Consider the following 23042-nt stretch of genomic DNA (forward strand, 5'->3'; position numbering starts at 1 on the left):
TGCCGCGATCGGAGCTTACCGATTCTGTCTTGAACCAGATCTCTCGTCTCCGGACAAGAAGGCTCTCTCAGTTCTGGCCGGTCGATCAAGCTACTTCCACCTCTCTACTGCGACAGCGGCGTTTCTACGTGTCTTCGGACACCGTATTTAAATACTACCTTCTTTGGTCCTCCTGAGAGGTTTCGACCTCGACGAGGACTGGAATGAGTCGGAGGACGGTATCGGCTCTCTCCTGTCAGGTGTCGATCAGCCCACCCAGACGACGTTCACAGTGGCGGCAGACCCTTACCTACAGTGAGAGTTCGTAACCCTCCTCGGGGAAAAACGTTTTCTCCTGACGATACGTTTTCCCAGACTCTGAGAGGCCATCGCCGCAAGGCGATGGCTGCTCCTACTCTTCTCCAACTGCTAGTTCCACTGGGAAGGCGAGCGAGTATCCAATTCCTCCCCATTCCCCTCTCTCCTTACGGCTACGAGGGAAAGGGAAGGATCCTACAGAGATTTTTTTTCTCTGTAGGATCCCACGTTGGGGACTGCGCTACCAGGGGGGACCTTCGGGTCCTACCTGACGTAAGCCCACCCCGGTCGTTGAGGAGGGACCTCCTGCCCCATTCTCGATTTCTACGGGAATCGAGAGGACCACCAGCCGATATCGTTTGACGAATTCGGTGGGGGGTTTCGCAGACTGCTTAGATTATTCTACGGAATTTCTAGCGCATTCAGAGTGTTTAGAGTTTCTTACGATCTCCAAACACTTAGGCGAGACCACGGTCCAAAGTGAGCGAGACGAGAATCCCCGATATGTTACACGATAATCGGGAACCTCGCCTATGCTCGAATTCCTGGAATTTCTAGCATTAGGAAGAAGACTGCTGCTGAAAGAAGACTATCTCACAGTAGCGACCAACCTGGAATAGAAGAAGAACGGACGGGAATATCCAGTTTTGGCTGGAACTATCGTCTTAGTATTCTGTTCACCATTGAAGCTTTCCTTCGAGGAAGACTTCTCCTTCACTCTCTTTAATAGAGAACGAAGGTGGTCGATCTCCAATCCTTATTTTGTTTTCTTGAAGGAAAGAATTTAGGATGGAGATCGTTGTTCAGAATCCTACAAATATACTACGTATATTAACCTCGCGACATGATTCTGCTAAGCAGTTTGAATGGTCCGAGGGGTAGGCGCATATCCTGGTTATTCTACGGATTGCGACTTAGACGAAAAGTATTCTAATTGAACTGCAACCCGGGTTGCCTGCAACCTCCCAGGAGTTTCCAGTTTCAATTTTATATACTTATGGTGTTGTCACAACAACACCATTTTAGCTTTTATATTTTACCGAAATTCGTTTCGCTTAAATATAATTGCTCGAGCATATCTTTTTATGCTCGGTGGTTCTAGCCGAACGCATTCCTTCGTGGAAAGGATTACTTGGCAACTCAGGATGACGAGTCAGCGACAGCTACTGCGTATTGAATTGCCCGAGGCAATTTCAGTATCAGCTGCCGCTTTGAGATAGACGGTTGTTTATGTCTTTCTCACCTGCTTTGATTGAATAACAACCGTATCTCTGCCCAACAATCACGGACTTAAGTCTCTGATTAACGGGGATTCTCGCATACATGAATGACCATCTACTGCTGAGAAACGCTAGTATTCATCGTCTTCGGTATTGCGAGAATTTTAAACAGAGATATCTATTCGACTCTCATCTTTCTGTTTACCGACGGTAACAGAATTCTGTAATAGTCCTCTTGCTGCATCGTATCCCGATAATGCGAATGATTTTTGCGGAATCTGAGTTTGTCCTCAAAATTATCTTGTATTCGGAGGTGTATTGTTCATTGTTCACCCCGGATTAGCAGATATTTGAAATTTGAACATCGCCTACTCCCACACCTGCCAGCTCTACTTCCAAACGTTCAGCCCATAGAAGCAGTTCTTCAGCGGCGCTCCCCTGTGTTTCATTACTGAAGAACGCCCCGCTTTCATTGCACAACGGACAGCAATGAAATGGCGGTTAGCGTTTTTCAGTCATTTGTAAGCACAGGTTTAGAATCTTGAGATTCCTTCTCTCGATTCAGCTGGAAGACGTAGGTTGCATTCATTGCCTACCTTCGTCTTCAACGTCACATAGTGTTGTTTTTCTCCTTAAGCTGAGATTCAACGTTTCTATGAGATTTTTTTTTTTTTTTTTTTTTTTTTTTTTTTTTCTTGCCATCAGGACCTCGTCTTTTGAAGGCAATTGACTTTCGCCTTTTGAGCTTATGCATCTAGAGAATCATCGCCGCGCCGTCCCGGACATCGGTGACTAACAATATTTTATTTGTTTGGTCTCAGCATAACTCTTTAAAGGGCGAAGGTCACGTGACTTACCCGGATGCTTGGACAACTTGCCTCTAACTGATTCCGAACCAGTCAGTCGGCAGCTGTCAGAGCGTCCGAGTCAGTTACGAACTATGCTGTGGACTTAGTTCGGTTGTTCCAGAGCAATCATTACTTCGTCTTAATAGCTTGTCAGTATGAGTACTGTACATAACCAAAGTCGAGAAGAGGGATAGGTCATACGACTATTCCCTTCTTTCGTCTTAGGTAACTGCATGACTTCTCTTGAGAAGTCAAGCACAAAGGGATGGGGATTTGTGACGCTCGATTTCGTACCGATCTTCGTAGCGAAGACTCAGAACCCTTCGGTAACTGACGATTGGTTCGAGTCCTTCACAATACCCTCCCTAATGGACGTCACCCCCCGCCTCCGATACGAAGGCCTATGCTGCTTTGTCCTGTGAAGGTGCGACGGAGCTGTCTGAAGAAACTCGACACCCAGGATGAGTGTGGACGCCTCTTCATCATTCTCTCGCGTTCCGCAAGAACTTCTCCGTGGCGCAGTAATGAAGGCAGGCGCCTGGTCCAACCGGACCGCATGCACCTCCTTCTTACCTTCAGGATATTGCCCACAGTTCCTTGGATCTTTTTCCTTGGGAACCGTGGTGGTTGCTCAACACGTTGTGTAGTTAACCCAGACCCTCGCAGGCTGAACAGCATCGAGTCCTGGTGTGACCGTAAGAATGGATGAGGAATGAGAGTGTGCTGGCTCCTCTTCCCATCTTTTTCTTCTCTACCTTTGGGTAGAGGACACGGTCGTCACCCTGCTGGGTAAGGACGAGATGCAGGTGAGCTACTCAATAGAGCACCATCCTATCCCTTTCAGTAGGGATAGGAGTAAATATCCACCACTTCCTCCAACAAGGGGGAGGAAGTGGATGCCAAATTGAGACAAACCCATCATTTTATGATTGTCTCTTGCAAACAGGAACAAGTTCTTGCTTGCTGGTACGAAGAGATACGCTTGCCTCTCTCTTAGTACTTGGCCCAGAGGTCTGACCATTGATCCTGCGGTGCACACCCCGATCAATCGGACAGAGGTTTGGATCCCTCCCTTGCTCTTACGACCAGGGAGGCACTCCAGGGTTGGACGAACACCAGTCTGTTCACCAAAAAGACTCAGATTCCTCCCACCAAGAAGTGAGTCTTCCTATTGTTAAAGGACCGAGGGTTTGTATTACGTATCGGAACAAATGACAATTTGTCGAAAATTGCATTTTTCCTAACTATACAAACCTGAGGTCCTTTACATATAGTCCCACCTCATGCCACCCCTCACTCTGCAACTTTTTGCATGGGCCTAAAGCAAAAGTGATTCTTCACCTCTCGGGCGCGCGGGCGCGCGCACGATCGGACAAGCAGTTAACTACCGTTCTCCCCTTGTTCGAAGCTTACGACCGTCCCAGCTGCCGCTAGTTACCTTCCTATTGTTAAAGGACCTCAGGTTTGTATAGTTAGGAAAAATGCAATTTTCGACAAATTGTCATATCTATTTGTAGTATAGTATATATACATATTAGAACAATTTTATCATTATTGCAATTTTATCATTATTGCATTACAATGACAACTAGAATGCATGGAAACAGTTTGTAAATGCATCAGCGTATGTGTGAAGCTCCTAAATTGGCTACGATGATTTTTGCTGTTGTCTGCTCGTATCTACTTTAGAAATATCTGTAATTTTTCGGGGTTAATTTGGTTGCAAAAAAGGTATGATAGACGTAAATTAAAATAAACATTTTGAAGTAACAAAGTAAAGTTAAACTAAATAATGAGTAAATTAAACAATTAAAGGAATAAAGCTTTGCACCTCATAAACCGTGTAGTCGTGCGCTGCCCGCAACTTTGTTTGTGGAGTGAGTGCTTAGGAACCAGGAACAGCAATGTAGTTCAAGTGCAACTTGGAGTAAATTAAGACCAAAATGTGTATAATTACAATCAAATAAGCACTGTGGAGTTTCAGTTGTGATGGCAGTTAGGAGAAAACCACCGATTACGAGGTGAAGATGAATTTCAGTTCAAATCATAACCCTGGGAATAAGAAGTTTCATACTTTCACTAATAAAGACAACAAAATATTGTTTTATTGTGCTGATTATAACTGCAATCTTGAGTAAGATCAATAAACATTACATATATACGCTAACATTGTTGAAATGAGTGCTGGGAAGGCTGGGAAAGATGTTGGATCTATTGCGGTTACGAACAGCACCTCAGTCAGTGCCATATTGGATTTAAAAACTGCCTTGAAAACATTTTACAAAGACCTCACATGCCTATTTTAGTTCGTATGGAGCTTTCATATATCACATTATGTTGATGAAACTTTAATCTTTTGAATGATATGCTTAAAGATGTAATTGTATTCTTGTTTCACCAATTAAATAACGAGTGAATAAGGCTGACCCACCCTATGATGATGGATTCACTGCAGTGTTTCCCCCTAGTGTTACCTTCCCTATATACATTCACTTTGATAACATCAGACAACCTTGAATGCACTTCACTCGTAATTTTTTCCATCCACATCAAATCCCACTCTTTTTGTGTTATAAAACTAAAAAGTGACCAGCCAATAGCCAGTCCCAAGCCTGGGGAAAATTGGATTGGTGTAATGAAACATGTAAACCTTAAAAGTCCCAAAATTAACAATGACTTTTCAAAATAAAATTACATAGAAGGTTTAAGTATATAAATAGGGATGTGAAGAATCTCTGGCAAAGATATAAAAAAAGGAGAGGTCATAAAAAATGCAGATTGTAAATGTAGAAACAATGGTGGGAACAGGGAAGTAGTGGAAATGGTGACAAGAAGAAATTTGAACATTTCCTGTTTTCATGATAAAGAAATATGAATTGTTCCGACACGGCATACAAACCTTCGGTCCTTTTACAATAGGAAGGTACTAGCGGCAGCTGGATAGGTCGTAAGCTTTCGAACAAGGGTTCGGTAGTTTAACTGCTTGTCCGACAGGCGCGCGCGCGCGACTGGGAGGTAAACAAATCACTTTTGCTTTCGGCCTCACAGCGAGTGGACGTGTGTGTTTTGCGACGCTCTCTGCCCGCTTCTCGTCGTTTGCTTTCTTGAGTATTTGGTTGTGTTTGTGTATGAAAGAGTTCATTCATTGTAAGTACAATCATTTCTCTCTTTTCATATTAATTCAACTGAAATTGATAAATGATGGAATCTCCTCGCCTCGCTACCCCGCACCGGAGACTATGCCCGGGTACCGAAGGGCGTAAATGCGAAACGTTCCGCTCTTTCCCGGAGATAGACCCTCATATTTTGTGTGCTCGGTGTCGGGGGCGCGAATGCACCCGAGCCGAGCCTTGTGATGTTTGTAATGATTGGTCGGAGGCGCGTGGACTTTGTATGAGGGCAGGAAGAAGCGAAGGCCTGCAAAGGAGTTCGTCGGAAAGCTCTCCCGGCGACTCCTTTGGTACGGACACTTCGTCTTCTTTCCTGCTGCCCGCTCAACTTCCACGTCTCGCGCCTTCCCCTCTCGGGGGGGGTGTCTAGGTCCTTCTCCTCTCCTGACTTGTCGAGTGTGGAGGAGGGCGCTAGATACCCTGACGTCGAGTTGTACTCTGGGTCCTCTATCCTGTTCGTCTTCGCGCGAGCGGGTAGAGGATCCCCCTAATCACCCGACTTTTGCCTCCTCAGGTGCGGTTGCCGCGAAGGATGACCTCGGACAGGTGTGGGCATCGTGGGGCTGCAGGCGTGCCGAGTGTCCAGGGGCTGCTCTACCATCTCGCTGGCTCCGTGGCGGTCACCCATGCACGGTCACGCCACCACCACGACCCTTACAACACACCCGGCTACGCTTCACCTCCTCACCTGGTGTACACCCAGCACGCGGTCTCTGTGACACCCACTACATCGGTGCAGGGGCCAGTCGCCGTAACTCGGGGGAGTGTGATGCCGCCACCTGGGTTTTTGCCGTGCTGCCGCGACCGGACTTCGTGTGCCCGAAGAGCTCGCCCCTGGACCTCCCACCGGTACCTAGGATGTCTGTGCCGCTGGTCCGCCCATCTGGACCGCCTACACAGTCTGCCGTACCTGCCGTACCTGCCCAGCTGCTGTCCACGGACGTGACGTTGACCACTGCTGCCGTTTCCTGTACTGCTCCTGCTGTCTCTTCTGCCGTTCCTGTGATGCCTGCACCTGCTGATGTTGTTCCTGTTCCTGGCGCCGCTGCTCCCGATGCTGATCTGTTCGGACAGGTGCGGCCGGGCCCTGTTGCTTCGGCAACAGCAGCCCCGGCTCCGTCCTGGATGACAGATCTGACATCGGTCCTGAGAAGGTTGACGAAGAAGAAGAAGAGGAGGAAGGTCGTCGTCGTCTTCATCGTCTTCATCGTCTTCTTCGTCGTCGTCGTCGTCTGCCGCCTTTTCCCCTTCTTCTTCTAAGGCTCCCCCGACCGAAGAAGAAGAAGGTCGCCTCCCCCCCCCCCCCCCATAAGAAGTCTCCTTCGGGAACTTCTAAGGGCCCGTCTCGCTCTGGTGAGACGGGGGTTCTTCCGCTGGTCACCCTGCTCCTTCGGGGGCAGGACCCGTCTCTTCTTCCGCAAGGAAGAAGACTACGGGGACCAGAGGAGTGCCGGCTAACACCGGCACTTCCTCACCTGCTGTCAGTGGTTCGGCCACAGCAGCAGGGTCCGTCTCGGCCGCCTCGTTCGCGAGAGGTACCGATGTAGCGGTCGCCTACCAGCGACCGTGCAGCCAGGAACCAGACCTCTGAGTCCGCTCAGCGTCAGGTTCACGGCACGGAGCGGAAGACTGGTGACAGCCGCTCACGCGACTCTCACCAGACCAGCTCTCGCTCTCGCGGCGAGCAGCTGGCTACCCGGGCGGACGTGACGGTCCATGACCGGCCACGGGCTGAGGTTGGGAAGAGGTCCCCCCGTTCGCCGGCACCAGCCACGGCTGGTACCAGCGAACTGACGCACCGTGAGGATACGCACCGATCTCACCGTGACAGTGGAGCTCGCCGGTCGCCTGACCGTCACTCTCACAGAGAGCGATCGGGTACGGCGACCAGCACCAGCTCCTCTGACACACGAGACCGGGGGGCCGCTGTCTCGGTCCAGCCGTTCTCCACAGCGAGACGGCTCGACTAGGTCTGCAGCTCGATCGCCACCGCGGGTTGGCGATCGCCTGCAGTCTTCCAAGCCCGCTGGTTCTGCCAGCGAGCGAGGAGGGAGCGTCAGGTCTTCCTCTCCCATACCTTCAACCTCCTCGGGTTACACCGGGAGGGGCGAGGTATTGAGGAGTGATCGTGAGGGGTGCGCCCCTCAGGATCCCACCACGTCGTCGTACGTACCAGGCTCGGTTCTCGGACCAGCCAGGTCGTACGCACAGGTGGTTGGAGGAGACCGAGAGGGGTCTGTCGCTGCTCCTCTCCTTGAGGAGGAGGGTCTCGGGAGGTGCTCCTGTTTGAGGGACTGGACGGTCCGACTCCGCAGGACGCAGTCACTCCTGAGATCCAGAGGAACTTTGCCGAGGTTATTGCGCTGATTCGTCAGCACAACGACCCTCGCGGAAGGATCGCCGCTCCCACCATCCGAGCCCACGTCCCGGCTCGAGTCGTTCTGGGGCCCGAAGAGGGAACCCAGACCGACGGTGGGCTTGCCGCGTTCTGAGCTTGCGGACTCAGTGCTGGACCAGGTTGAATCGCTTGTCTCCGGACAAGACGGTTCGCTCAAGTCTGGCGAGGTCGAGCAAGCTGCTTCCACCTCCTCTGCTGCGACAGCGGCGTTTTTACGTGCCATCTGAAGACCCGATGCCGCCCAAACAGGTGAACCTGGAGTTAGCCCAGGCTGACTCCGGGTGTGTCTCTGCAGCAGCTCCTGTCCGAGAACCTGTGGTTCTCGCAGCAAGAGGCACTCGGCCTGGAATCTACCGCCATGGCAGCTTTCCAGGCCGTCTCCTGGCTAGATCTGTGGTCCTCACAGTATCTAAGGTCGCAGCCAACTCCGTGGAATTTCTCCCGAAGATGACTCGGCCTTCAGGAGACTTTGCCAGTCTGGGGAAGAGCCATCTTCTTCCTTGCCCACCAGACGGTGAACCTGTGGGCCAACCTGGTTCTCCGACGAAGGGACGCTGTCCTTACTCGGGTTTCCAGGGCGGGACCGGGTCGTGAAGCGGCGTTGGGACTTCGCAACGGACCTTTACGGAGTTCCACGTCTCTCTTCCCAGGAGAGATGGTGGACGCTGCGGTGGACAGACGGCGCACTGACGACAGTGACCGGCTGGTTCACCAGGCAGTCTCGAAGGCTTCTGGGCAGCCTCGGACTGCGGCCAAGTCTAAGAGCTCGGCTAGCGCTTCCTCGGTGGCTAAGACGGTAGCTGCGTCGAGGCCCCGGGGAGTGACTCTGTCTTCTTCGACTTCTGGCAAGGGGGAGCCGTAACCAGCCCTCCTCCCAGCCCTCCTCCTCCCGTGGAGCTCTGGGAAGAAGTCGAAGAAAGGGGGGAAACGCTAGGGACGGCGTTCCCCCTCACCTGCTGCCGGAAGTGGGGGGGGTGCCTGGCCAGCCATTGGGCAACTTGGCAGCGCTATGGCGCCGAGACCTATATTGTAGAATGTCCTTTTCGGGAGGGATATCTATTACCCTTCGAATCTCGGCCACCCCTCACCTCCAACCCGGTCCAACAGCAGTCGTACGTTCCAGGGTCATCGAAGGACGTAGCACTGAGACAGGAGATCAAGACCATGCTGAGCAAGAGAGCTGTAGAAATCGTCACGGATCAGTCACCGGGCTTTTACAGTCGACTCTTCCTGGTGGAAAAGTCTACGGGAGGCTGGTGCCCGTGATAGATCTCTCTCCCCTGAACCGGTTTGTTCGCCAGAACCCGGTTCACGATGGAGACGCACGCTCAGTGCTCGACTCCATCAGGGAGAACGATTTCATGCTTTCAGTGGACTTGAAGGATGCGTATTTTCCAAATACCCATTCATCAGTCCTCCAGAAAGTACCTCCGCTTCATCCTCGACGGGACGGTGTACCAGTTCAGGGCACTTTGCTTCGGTCTCTCAACCGCCCCACAGGTGTTTCACGCGAGTGTTCACTCTGGTGTCTGCTTGGGCCCATTCGCACGGGATACGTCTGATGAGGTATCTCGACGATTGGTTAGTCCTGGCGAGCTCCCGCTCGCAGTTGCTACAGGACAGGGATCGACTGGCTCGAGTTCTGTCGCGATCTGGGGATCGTTGTGAACTTCGAAAAGTCCGATCTCGAGCCCAAGCGTAGGATGAAGTACCTGGGTATGCTGATCGACACGGTAGCAGGGCGAGTCTTCCCCGCAGACATCGCGGATCAGCAGATTCAGGGAGGCAGCCACCAGTTCCTGTCTCGGCAGGAACAGGTAGCTCAGCGATGGCAAGTCCGTGATCGGACACCTGTCGTCACTCGAGAAGTTAGTCCCTCACGGGCGTCTTCACCTGCGGGTCTCCTTCAGTGGAGACTAAAGGATGAGTTGGTCACAGGCGACGGATCCCCCAAGCTTTCCAGTGTCACTGACACAGGAGGTGAGGCAGGACCATAGCCTGGTGGCTGGACGACAGGAACCTCTTAAGAGGAGTGCCCCTGCGCACTCCCCCCCCCCCCCCCCCGGACATGCAGCTGTTCTCAGACGCATCGACCGAGGGATGGGGCGCACACATGGATGAGTTGCTGACTTCAGGAGTGTGGGACGAGAACGACAAGCACCTTCACATCAATGTACTGGAACTCAGGCAGCGTTCCTCGCTCTCCAAGAGTTCCAGGACCGCTTGATGGGATGGGGACACTCAGTGGTGTTTGATGTGCGACAACACCACGGTGGTGGCTTACGTCAACAAACAGGGGGGACTAGTGTCTCTCCCGTTGTACCAGTTGACTCGGCAGGTGCACGAGTGGGCCGAGCACATCAATCCAATGAGCTGTCGGCACGCATACATTCCAGGGAAGAGGAATGTAGTAGCAGACACGCTCAGCCGTCGGGATCAGGTGATAGGGAACCGAATGGTCTCTACACCAGGACGTGGCGGAAAGGCTCTTCGACCTGTGGGGGCGACCAGTCGTGGATCTGTTCGCCACCCCCCGGCACAACAGGAAGCTCCAGGTGTTCTTCTCGCCGTGCCGGACCCATGGGCAGCTGCAGAGGACGCTCTTCAACACCCGTGGGACAACCTCTTCGCCTATGCCTTTCCCCGTTCAGCCTGATTCGCAAGGTGATCAGTCGAGCACTGGTCACCCCGAATCTCAGGATGATCCTGGTGGCTCCCAAATGGCCACAGGCCATTTGGTATCCGGACCTGCTGGCTCTTCTCGCAGGAGAACCGAGAGAGATTCCCCCTTGGCACAACCTTCTCGCCCAGCCACACGTCGAGCGGTACCACCGAGCAGTCCAGTCTATACGTCTTCACGGCTGGCTGTTATCCACCATCTCTTGCGAACGAGAGGCTTTTCTCGTAGCGCAGCAACAGAGATGGCTGGAAACGTCCGTCCAGTCCTCTGCAGCTGTGTACCAGGGAAGTGGGCCGTCTTCTGTGGTTGGTGTCGTAGACGGGGTCTATCTCCTCTCAGAGCCACTCTTCAGCAGGTAGCGGATTTCCTCGTTTTTCTTCGCCGAGAGAAGCTCCTCTCAGTCCCCACAGTCAAAGGATACAGAGCCGCCTTGGCGCTCGTCCTGAAAACTGAGGGGATTGGACATCTCGAACTCGTTCGAGATCTCCTTGCTTATGAGGAGCTTCGAAAGGTCTTGCCCACCCAGGGAACTCAGGCCCCCTGCGTGGGATGTGACTCTCGTCCTTAGGAGTCTGACTCGAACGCCGTTCGAGCCACTCCGAGAGTCGTCAGACAGGGATCTGACCCTCAAGACCCTCTTCTTGCTGGGCCCTGGCATCGGCGAAGAGAGTAGGGGAACTTCATGTCTTTCCTATGATGTACGACACTTCCAGGGGATGGGGATCTGTGACGCTCGTTTCGTCCCGAACTTCGTTGCGAAGACTCAGAAAAACCGTCGATCCCTGACGACAGGTTCGAGTCATTCACGATTCCCTCCTATTGGACTTCACCGATAATGATGCGGATGAGATGCTGCTTTGTCCTGTGAGGGCGCTAACGGCGCTATCTGAAGAGAAACTCGACACCTCAGGCCTGAGTGTCGACGCCTCTTCGTTAGCACCGGGGTCACCAAAGAAAGAAGTATTCCCAAGAACACTCTTCATTCTGGCTGCGTGAGGTCATCATGAGGCGTTATGAGGCTGATGGTAGTGACGACATCCGTACGTCCCGTCCGAGAGCTCACGAAGTCAGAAGTATTGGGCCCCTCGTTGGCGTTTCGTAAGAACTTCTCCGCTGCGCAGGTCCTGAAGGCAGGGGTCTGGTTCTAACCAGACTACCTTTACTCCTTCTAACCTTCGGGATATTGCCCACAGGTCCTTGATAACCTTTTCCTTGGGACCCGTGTGGGCTGCTCAACAAGTTTGTGTAGCTAACCCAGCACCCCTCGCAGGCTGAAACAGCATCGAGTCCTGGTGTGACTGTGTGGATGGATGTGTGAGTGAGTGAGTGACTGGCTCTCTCTTCCATCTTTTCCTCCTCCTCTACCTGTGGGCAGAGGGCCACGGTCGTCACTAACGCTGGATGAGGACGAGATGCAGGTGAGCTATATGACAGAGCCCATCTATCCCTTTTCATAGGGATAGGATCAGAATATCCACCACTTCCTTCTACAAGGGGGGGAAGTGGATGCCTACAAGAGTCAAACCCATGACTTTATATTTGCTCCTGTACAGGAACAAGTTCTTACATTGCTGGTACGAAAGAATATACGCATGGCCTCTCTCTTAGTACTCGGTCCAGAGGTCTGACCATTGATCCTGCGGTGCACACCCCGATCAATCGGACAGAGGCTTGGATCCCTCCCCTCGCTCTTAACGACCAGGGAGGCTTCCAAGGTTGGGCGAACACCAGTCTGTTCACAAAAGACTCAGATTCCTCCCACCAAGAGTGAGTCTTCCTATTGTAAAGGAGGACCGAAGGTTTGTAATGCCGTGTCGGAACAAATGACAATTTGTCCCAAATTGCATTTTTCCTACTATACAAACCTGAGGTTCCTTTTTACACATAGCCCACCTCATGCCACCCCCTCACTCTGCAGTTTTTGCTTGGGCCAAAAGCAAAAGTGATTTGTTTACCTCCCAGTCGCACGCGCCCAGCGTCGCGCCTGTCGACTGCAAGCAGTTAACTACCGAACCCCACCCCTTGTTCGAAAGCTTACGACCTATCCAGCTGCCGCTAGTACCTTCCTATTGTAAAAGGACCTCAGGTTTGTATAGTTAGGAAAAATGCAATTTTGGACAAATTGTCATTTTTGGTTGAATTTTTTAGAGGACCAAGTTGAGTAGGTATACTAGAGAAAGATGAAAGGGCTTGGATAATAGGTAAAAAGGAATAAACTAATGAAGATTAGGATGATTTGAAGAAACGAAAGGTATTTGGTGGGGTCGTGTTTTTTGGTTGGCTACTCAGCAGCAGGTTTGTTGAAGACTAGAAGGAAAAACAAGTTGAGTAAGGTAATACTAGAGAAGATAAAGGGATGTAAAAGGTAGAATAATGAAGATTAGGATGATTTGAAGAAAGAAGGTATTGGTGTGTGTTTTTTGGCTACTCGCAGCAGTTGTGAAGACTAGAAGAAAAACAGGTGGAATAATGATAGAAAGAGACCCATAGCCACACAGGACTGGACAGAGCTAGATTTAAGGACGATATAGCTAGATATAGCATAGGAGAAAGAAGTCAAGAAGGTAAAAGTATAACTTGAATTTTGTCAAAGCTAAAGATTGAAATTGCTCAACACAGTTTTCAAGTACTCGAGAGAATATACTACGTACTATTATTTGTTAGCCTGAATTCTTTGAAACTTTTGTGAGTGTGATTAACAACCACTTGCAGTCAGTAGTAGATTTTAACCAGAATAATATAGTAGATTATTATGATATATATCTTAGTCTTATTTATTGCAGTATTTTTGTTTAATATTAAGATCTAATACAAATTAATTTTTTATCTTCCCTCAGGAGCCTCATAATGCAGAATACAACAAATGAAGTGGCCTGTATTCCAAACCAAAAAGCTGAAGAGAGAATGATACCTTCAGATGGAGAGGTAGAGAAAGAAAGTTCATTTGTCAGTAAGCTCGATACTGCAGAAGAACTTGAAGATGAATTTAGAATAGCATCTGACCTTTCTTTCTTGAAAGATTCTACTGCATCATCCTCCCCACTGGAGAACTTCAAAAGCTCTTATGCAAAATCTCTGGCTGACTCGTACAGACGTGCAAGTTTACCAGTTGTTGTTTCAGCACCCAAGGGACAATTTTATTTTAATAACAAGGAAGTAATCTCACTGAATTCTGGTTACTTTGGTCAGAATAAATATCTCAGTTTAAATTCACCTGTTAGTGTAGCTTCATCCCTACAGAGCAGTGAGCCAACATCACTTCCTACAGCCTTAAACACAGTAGTACAGGGAATTGGGCAGACACAACAGACTACTGGGTCAACTGAAAATCTGAGAAATTTAGCCGTGCAGGAGATTCCCATTTTTGTTCCACTTGACAAAATATGCAACAATGAAAATAAACAAAAGTCCTTAAATAGCAGCACGAACTACAGTGGAGATTTAGTAACTACCACTGATGGGAGACAGTTGGTAATGTTTTCTGGTAAGTATTGTGTATATGCATTAAACTGTTGCTTCTTATCCATATTTTGTTATAAAGTATGTTAACCAGATCATTGTATTATAGAGATTGTAAGTTTTTACGTATACATTTGTTTATATGTGGAAAGTGTTTAATGTCATTGTATTATTTACTGTATTAACATGTTTGTTGTGAAGTGTAAATGAGTTGAAATGATTGCCTGGTGTAATTTTTGGGTATAACCATTGGTCTTGTGGTCATCTTTTGGGGAAAACAGCAGAGTAAGTTTTAGTTAGTCTATATTAATTACTTATAAATATTTTAAGAATGAAATTAACTTTTAATTTTAGGTTTTAACAAGCTCTGCGATGAAAGTATGCTTTTATCAAGGAATGGTGAAACTCTTGGAATTGTACAGGAGAAAGATATCCAGGTAAACAGATTTTCTCTCACGATATTATTATTTTGCATGCATTCTTATGGAATAAGATAAAAGGCCCTGCAGATTTTCACAAAATAGAATGTCCAGCTTGTTGGATTATGAAACTCAAAATTATTGTCCAAAGCCCATATATAAGGGGGAAGATCAAGTTTCTCTAACTGCTATAAAAGCAATAGAGCCCTAGTTTATTTAGCACTCTAAATGAAACTGTCCACAATTATTATTACAATACTGTATTAAAAAGTTATTTAACATGATCTCTGCGGTGCACATCTTTATATTTATGAAGTGCACCCAAAGAATTTGTTCTTCGGTGAAAGGTAAGTGTTGGAGTAATGTAGCTATGAAAGGACTAAATGGAATGGCTGAAAAAGTCAGAAGTTAATGCAGCAGCGGGGAATAAGGGACTGTGCTAAGAACCTCTGGTACTGTCTACATTCCTCTATAGGTTGAAAATTAAATGGTGAAAATGTAATAAAAAAGTTAGATAAATAAGAGAATTAAGATTTAAATTGATCTTAGGACTGAAAGTAATGCATGCATTTTCTTTACATTTTAAGTAAGATTTGCAAAAAAATTTTGGAGAAGTCATAAGATATGTTAGAAGGGGTACAGCAAGAGGATTTAGTATGTGGAAGAGACCCAAGTAGGTATGATGGTTTGGACAGGAGCCATATCTTCAAAATGGCTACTAGGAGAGAAATCATGTTGGAAAAACAATACTACTGGAATCCTAGCCACAGCATGAGGATACTAACAACAGCTAAGCAGATTTGGACATCAGTTTACTAACCATTCACATTAAAAGTAAAAGGGTGTATGTAGTATATTTAAATATTGTGTAACTGAAATATTTTAAATTAGTTTTTTCTTTTTTATAATCTCATTTCATATCAAATCCTTAAGGGTATCGGCGGCCTGTAATTTTGGCGAAATTGGCTCAAATTCGTGAAAATGAGTTATCGTCATATTTCCATACATCTGGATCCCGGCCATTGCCACACGTAAGATCATATCAATACGAAGCTTTTTAAATGGTTTAAAGGCCACATCCAAGTAGAGAATTAAAGGTCTGGTTAGGGATGGTTTTACTATTTCATTTTCTATTCATTCTTTAAGTATTTGAGTTTCTTTTCATAGCATTTTGTTTCGTATGCCGTACAATATGTTTTCCTGATAAAGATGGCAACTCTTCCCATGACTGAATAATGCGAGCCACTTGTCTCGAGGGAGAATTCTTGTATTTTTTTTATGCAATCGTGTATTTGTTATTTTCAATCAATTGCAACACTTCCTCAGACTTTTAGACATCAATTGTGTATTATATATACTACTAACATGCCAAAAAAGAAGTTTAACCCTCTTACGCCGATTGGACGTATTAAACGTCGAGTCAAAATGTCTCCCGTATGCCGATTGGACGTATCATACGTCGGCTCAAAAAAGTTTTTTTAAAAATTCGCGGAAAAATACTTATAGGCCTACCAGCCGAAAACTTTTGTATCACGCGCTGGGGGAATGCTGGGAGTTCACGGATCAAGGCGTTGTTTTGTTTACAATCGCTACGCAGGCGCGCAAGCGCGATTTTTTTCTTTTCTTATCGCACTAAAAAAGTATCAGTGACACATCTCGGAAATTATTTCGTCACTTTGACATAATTATTGCACCATTTTAAATTATCCTTTACATGAAGTATTATATATGAAAATGTGCGCAATTTCATGCACAATACAACTAAAAAATACTCATGATTGTAGCTTTTATCAATTTTGAAATATTTTCATATAAATAACGATAAGTGCAAAAATTTCAACCTTCGTCAACTTTGACTACAGAAAAGGTCGAGAAACGCAATTGTAAGCTAAAATTCTTATATTATAGTAATATTCAATCATTTGCCTTCATTTTGCAGCAAATTGGACGTCTCTAGCACAATATTTCGATTTATGGTGAATTTATGAAAAACTTTTTCCTTACGTTCGTGCGATAACTCTCCGATAAATTTTTTTAGTGCTGATTGTCCTAATGTTTGCACCCTTTTAAATTTGCCGTTTACATAAAGTTTTTATTTATATGGAAATGTGCGCAATTTCATGCACAATACAACAAAAAAACAACCCTGGTTGTAGCTTTATCAGTTTTTGAAATATTTTCATATAAATAACGTTAAGGTGCAAAAATTTCAACTTTCGGTCAACTTTGACTCTACCGAAATGGTCGAAAAACGCAATTGTAAGCTAAAACTCTTATATTCTACTAATATTCAATCATTTACCTTCATTTGCAACGACTTGGAAGTCTCTAGCACAATATTTCGATTTATGGTGAATTTATGAAAAAAAAATTACGTTCGCGCGGTAACTCTTTCCGAAAAAAATAAGAATTTTTTTGTGCGATTGTTGAATGTTTGCACCATTTAAAATTAGCTGTTACATAAAAGTTTTATATATGAAAATGTGCGCAATTTCATGTAGAATCACAACTAAAAATGATTGAAGGTTGTAGCTTTTCTATTTTTTCGAAATATTTGCATATAAATCACGATAAATAGAAAAAAAAACACACCCGTTCGGTCAAATTTGACTCTACCGAAATAGTTGAAAAAAACGCAATTGTAAGCTAAAACTCTTACGGCCTAGTAATATTCCGTCATTTTTCTTCATTTTGAAACAAATTTGAAGTCTCTAAACAATATTGTGATTTATGGTGAATTTTGAAAAATATATTTACCTTCACTCCGCGCGCCGATTCGCGGCCACAAGTCTCCGAAATACGTACATGGCATTATCCTAATATTTGCTCCTTTTCATATTAGCCTTTTTATAGAGTTTCATATATCAAAATGTGCGCAAATTTATGAAGAATACAATAAAAAATAATTGAAGGTTGTTAGCTTTTTCCATCTTCGAAATATGTGCATATGAAAAAATATATAGTATTAAAATTTCGACATTCGGTCAAATTTAACTCGTCCGAAATGGTCGAAATCTGCAATTCTAATCTAAAACTCTTACAGTATCGTAATATTCAATCATTTGTCTTAATTTTGAAACAAATTGGAAGTCTCTAGAACAATATTGTGATTTACGGTGAATTTTTGAAAAAATATTTTTTTGCGTCCGCGCGTTACGAATTCGTACATCATTTTGTGATAATATTTTTCCGGTGTTGCTTTTATTGTTTTACAATGTATTATATATCAAAATGATTGCAATTTAGTGTACAATACAACGCAAAAAAAAGTAACTGGTTAGCTTTGACCGTTTTCTGCACAGCGTGATTTGAATACAATTATGTATGAATTTTTTTTTTTTTTGCGCTACCATATATCGCATTATTTACATATGATAATGATATTATTTTTCATTTCTGATGGTTGCATTCTAAACTTCAGGCAATGACAAAAAAAGGAGCCAAAAATGAACTCTTAATCTTCAAAAGTACGCGCGCTGTAATTTTTTGAAAAAATTATTTTTTCCACTTCCGCGCTCACTCCAAACCAGGCCCGGCATACGGGAGACGTTTTGATTTTTAGGGCTCCGGCGTAAGAGGGTTAATAAACGAAGGGAAGCAAGCTCTCATAATATCAAAACTTATCTTGAAACTAAAAGTATAGAGAGCTAATGTAGCTTCTGACATGTCGCCACCTGCCATGTGTGCTGAAGAGATGCCAAATACTTCCTATTATGAAGCTCCGAGGGAAATCTATTATTCCTTTGCACAAATATATCAAGATGATGATTGAATGATGGCACTGACGACTTTGTTTTGAAGTTATCTGCTGATGAGTGTGGGGGAGGAGGAAAGAGAATGAGCATTTTGCAAGATGTAATTGCTTTCCCTGATGTAGCAGGTGATGTCAGTGTTTTATCAGGAGCCAACCTAAGGAGTTTTTTTTTATTGAGAAGTTATATGACTGAAAAAGAAGACGTTCTGAGTGTAAAGCAATGATTGGTTTGGGGGGGGGGGGGGGGGGGGGGGAGAAATAGTTTCATTACCCTTGAGAGCTCTAAAAGACGCTTTTAGTTCGACGTACTGCGGGCAGTGGGACAGCAATATAACACTTGAAATTGATAAAAACAGTTTTGATGTTGACTTGAAACTAACGTGTAAGTGTGAGGTGCCATCTGAAAGTGTGAAAACAGAACATATCGGTGAAACAACAGCTTCATTTATATATCAAAACATATTGCTGCAATAGAACATAATATCGGCTATGCACCAAGTTCATTGCTGCCTATTATGAGAAAAACGACAGGAGAAAACCTGAAAGGCCTTCAGATGAAAGAGAAGACCAGGAAACGAAGGTCTGCTATGCATTCCAGAAAGCAAAAGAAGCAAAGAACATCAAAAGGAGGATATGAAGGAGGGGCTCATTAGCCTTCTAAAAACTTGGCAGCACAAGAGTAGAGTGGCGTTCTACGATAACCCCCCAAAAATAATATAAACTATTTTCTTCAAGTGATAAATGTTTGTTTTTTTAGAGGGAATAATATCTCTTATAAAAAAGAAGGAAACGGACGCCATGTAGGCTTTTCCAAGAAACTTTATATGCTTCTGAAAGCAAAATAATGGTTAGCAAACTTTAACTGCGTTTTTCTCAAAACATACATTTTCTACATTCAAATTCTAAAAACTCCCTTATTTATGAATGGATTTTAATAATCTAAAAAGAAATTGGAATAAAGATAGTGAGAGAACACATCGGCAAATTTAGGTTTTTTCTTTTTTTTTTTCTAAAAAAATTTTTTTATTTTTTTCCAATATCTAATACATAATCTTAGGGTATTTTTTATTGAATTTTTTAAAATATTTTTTTTAAATAGCACACATCACATATTGGATTTCTGAGTTTGCCGTTTTATTTGATAGGTATTAAACTTTCTGCTATTACTTTTTTCTTTAAATTGAATGATAAATAAGGAAGGAGATACACTTTAAAAAACAAATAAAAAATGCTATGTTTTAAAGAAAAATATTTGTTATAAAAAGAGTTTTTATCTAATTCACCTGAAATTTTGTGTGCATCTTTAGTCAAACTAGAGGTAACACCTGTGCAAGTTTGAACACCGTCATTCAAAATTAACCCCCGACCCCGCCGATACCCTTAAGTCTCAACTAAAGGTTTGCATTAAATTTTTTCCAGGAGAATGGCACAAACTCTTACTGCTGTACATAAAATTACCTCATAACCTTTTTCCAGTTGCATCATTTTGTTTTATTATAAAATGACTAAATAAAAAGTGTACGAATCTAAAATTGAGAAATTGCTGATAAAAGTGAAAAGAATTACTTTTGTAGAAAAAAGATTACAGTATTGTGACTGTAGAAAAGCTTGATGTGAGTTATTTATGTTTGATTTGAGATGATAACATTATGTCGTCATGTACTTTGGCAGAATGAAGGCCTCCGTCTTGAACATACTCAGTTAGAAGGACGTGTACAACAATTGTGTGAGGTACTTGCTGATCGAGATAGTACCATTCAGAGATTGGAAGAGGACCTTCTTAGAATGAGGATGGTAATATTTTTCTATTATGTTTGTTTGTATTGTACATATTATTATTATTTTTTACTTTGTATAATATTGGTTTAATATAGCTGCAGATATTTTTGTAGAAACAAAACTTTCTCCTTACAAACACATTAATCATAAATAGGCATGTTCCAAGTTGTTTCTCAGCCACACCCACCTAATAGGTCTTGTAAGAAAAAAGGTCTTACTGCACATGTCCAAACCATGTTACACTGTCTTGGAAGTCAGTTTGAGTAGACACATGTTGCTGTGCTCTCCCAGTATTAAGACCTTTTGTTTTAAGTTAAATGGCTGGTTCTAACTTATGCTGAAAATAAACTCCATATGAAAAGACCTCAGATTTGTATGTTAGGAAAAATATAAATTACTTTGAAAGTTTGTCATTTTTAGTCACTATATAAGTAGTATGTGGAATCTAAAGGATTCTTAGCAGATAGTCAATATGCATATGCAGATACAGTGGTACCTCGACATACGAAAGGCTCAACTTACGAAAAACTCGAGATACGAAAGCAAATACGAAGATTTTTTGGCTCTACATGCGAAAATAGTTCAAGTTACGAAAGGTTGTTGCTGTAAAGTCCCGAGATTCGCCCGGACCACCAAGAACAATTTTAAAACTCATGCCCCGCCAACTGAGTAAACCTGCCACCATCCTCCCCCTCTCCCATTGGTTCCTGATGCTAGTCACCCCATAGGATCCTGCTCTCCTATTGGTCAGCATCTACCCCTTGTGCTCTATGTATTCTATTGGTGAAAGGATGCTGTAAATTGAAAAACTTATTCATGCAATACATTTAATAAAAAAAAAAAAACATTAGGTAAAGATTGAATAAAGAATAGAAATGATTGGTTATTACGTATACTGTTTGGTAGTTTCAGTAGTTGAAGAGAGATAATGAAAATTTATGGCTTACTGTGTACTAGGAAAACTAGGAAAAATGTTTGCTTGGCGATCGTTCGGTACTCTTAAGTGCTGGATGTAAACAGAAGTTTGGAAGCTTTTTTTTTTTTTTTTTTTTATTATTATTATTATTATTATTATTATTATTATTATTATTATTATTGTTTTATTATTATTATTATTATTATTATAGTTAATGGTTACTTAATAATTATTTGAAATGAGTACATGCAATACATTTAATAAAAAAAAATGGTGAATTAGATATCATAAAATATAAAATAAATCAGACTGCTATCATTGAAGCCAACAAATACAGATTTTCTAGAATTCTTCTTCTGTTTTAATATTACGTTACGTATATGTTTCATTATAGCTGTCAGTAACTCGGTATCTCCATTAGATAAAGATAGAATAAAGAATAGAAATGAATGTTTATTATACTGTTTGGCAGTTTCATTAGTTGAAGAGAGATACTAATGAAAATTTATGGCTTACTGTGTCCTAGGAAAAGTGATTGCTTGGCGATCGTTCGGTACTCGTAAGAGCTGAATGTAAACAAACGATTGGAAGGTTTTTTTGTTTGTTTGTTTGTGTATTATAGTTAATGATTAATTAATAATTATTTGAAATGAGTATATACTGATTATTTATACATTTTATTGGCATATTCTAAGCTTTTAGCTTCTTAGGTTTAGATGTCAGAATCATAGACTAGGCTACAGTAGCAACTGCTAACATAGGCTAGGCTTATTGCTAAGGGACATGTGCTAAAGTCCTAATATATGCATTAAAAATGGGGTTGAACATTACATGCAGTTGAATATTACTCAAGTATGTACAGTATTTTGCCTTTTTGGAGTCATATTTCTTCCGTCGGATCGGCGTCGTAACCCTAGAACGTGTTGTAGGCATGGAAATATAATTTTATACATTCAACTTCCCTGTCAGAGATATACTTAGCTATAGACTCCGTCGTCCCCGACAGAAATTCGAATTTCGCGGCACGCTACAGGTAGGTAGGTCAGGTGATCTACCGTCCCACCGCTGGGTGGCAGGAATAGGAACCATTACCGTTCTAGAACCAGATTTTCTCTGTCACCGTATTGTAAACATACGTTTGCGGTACCTCCTGACTTGATTTTCGTGTTTCATCGCCATCAATCTTCTGGGCTGTCTTTTGCAGGGAAGTACTGGGTCTTTGTTTCGGCATACGCTTTTATTATCTTTTTAATGAATTTGACTTCGAAAATTTCGAAGAATATATGACGTGTAACTACCGAAGTTTTCGGTAGACACTCACATAGTTTGCAAGAAAGGGAAATATTAATATTTATTCATTAATACGTGTAATAAGTGTTAGAACTTGATTGAGGAAATATAAAACTCTAACTTCCTACTTTAGGAAGTCAGAAAAGTACGCTTCCTTTAGAAGCTTTAATAGCTCTCGTGCTAACGAGCAGTTAGAGTATTAACAGTAATAGTAGTTTTTGCATCCTCATCACCTTCTTACTCCACAGAATCTACAAATTCATAAATTTGAAGATAAATGGATGTAGCTCAAAATGCGAGCTCTTATAAGGTAAGAAGTGAATTCAGTGTTCCCAGTGCAGTGGAGGGTGCGTTCTGATCGGCTCTGTTTCGCTCCCAGGTCTAGACCGCTTCCAAGCTCCCTGGCCCAGAGGAGTAGGAATGTCGAAAGCCTTACGGAGGTTATGGAGAATCCCCACCGATCAGGCGTTTCCTCGGCAGGATCTGTAGAACGTCCCAGACTGCCAAGGATAGCCATTGGAAAGGCATCTTTAAAAAAGTGCGTCTCTTCTTCCGTTTCTTCATCTTACATCCGAAAAGACGAAGAGTGTACATGTTTGGAGTTCGGACGATCTAGCGCGTTCTCTGAAAACTAAGAGAACACTGAGCGCCAACTGGACTACAAGCGAAGAGACAGCCAGGAAGCCGCGTTCCAGCAAGCAAGCGCGAACCACGTTCCAACAGCCAGCAGCGAGCCGCGTTCCAACAGACTAGCGCGAGCCGCGTTCCTACAGCCAAACGCGAGCCGCGTTCCAGCAACTGAGCGCGTGCCG

General features: G+C 44.2%; 1 protein-coding gene across 3 annotated transcripts in view; it reads left to right on the forward strand.

Moving 5' to 3' along the window:
- The window catches only part of LOC135206161 (uncharacterized), a 102029-nt gene that overhangs the window by 23796 nt on the left and 55191 nt on the right, over positions 1–23042 (forward strand). For all 3 annotated transcript variants that reach the window (XM_064237439.1, XM_064237441.1, XM_064237440.1), the window contains exons 2-4: positions 13451–14097; positions 14427–14509; positions 19917–20039. In XM_064237439.1, coding sequence (XP_064093509.1) covers positions 13461–14097; positions 14427–14509; positions 19917–20039 — 843 coding nt within the window. In that variant the 5' untranslated portion in view covers positions 13451–13460. The remainder of the gene's footprint in view (positions 1–13450; positions 14098–14426; positions 14510–19916; positions 20040–23042) is intronic.

This window comes from Macrobrachium nipponense, chromosome 29 (assembly GCF_015104395.2).
Source record: "Macrobrachium nipponense isolate FS-2020 chromosome 29, ASM1510439v2, whole genome shotgun sequence".
In the NCBI taxonomy this organism is placed as follows: Eukaryota; Metazoa; Arthropoda; class Malacostraca; order Decapoda; family Palaemonidae; genus Macrobrachium; species Macrobrachium nipponense.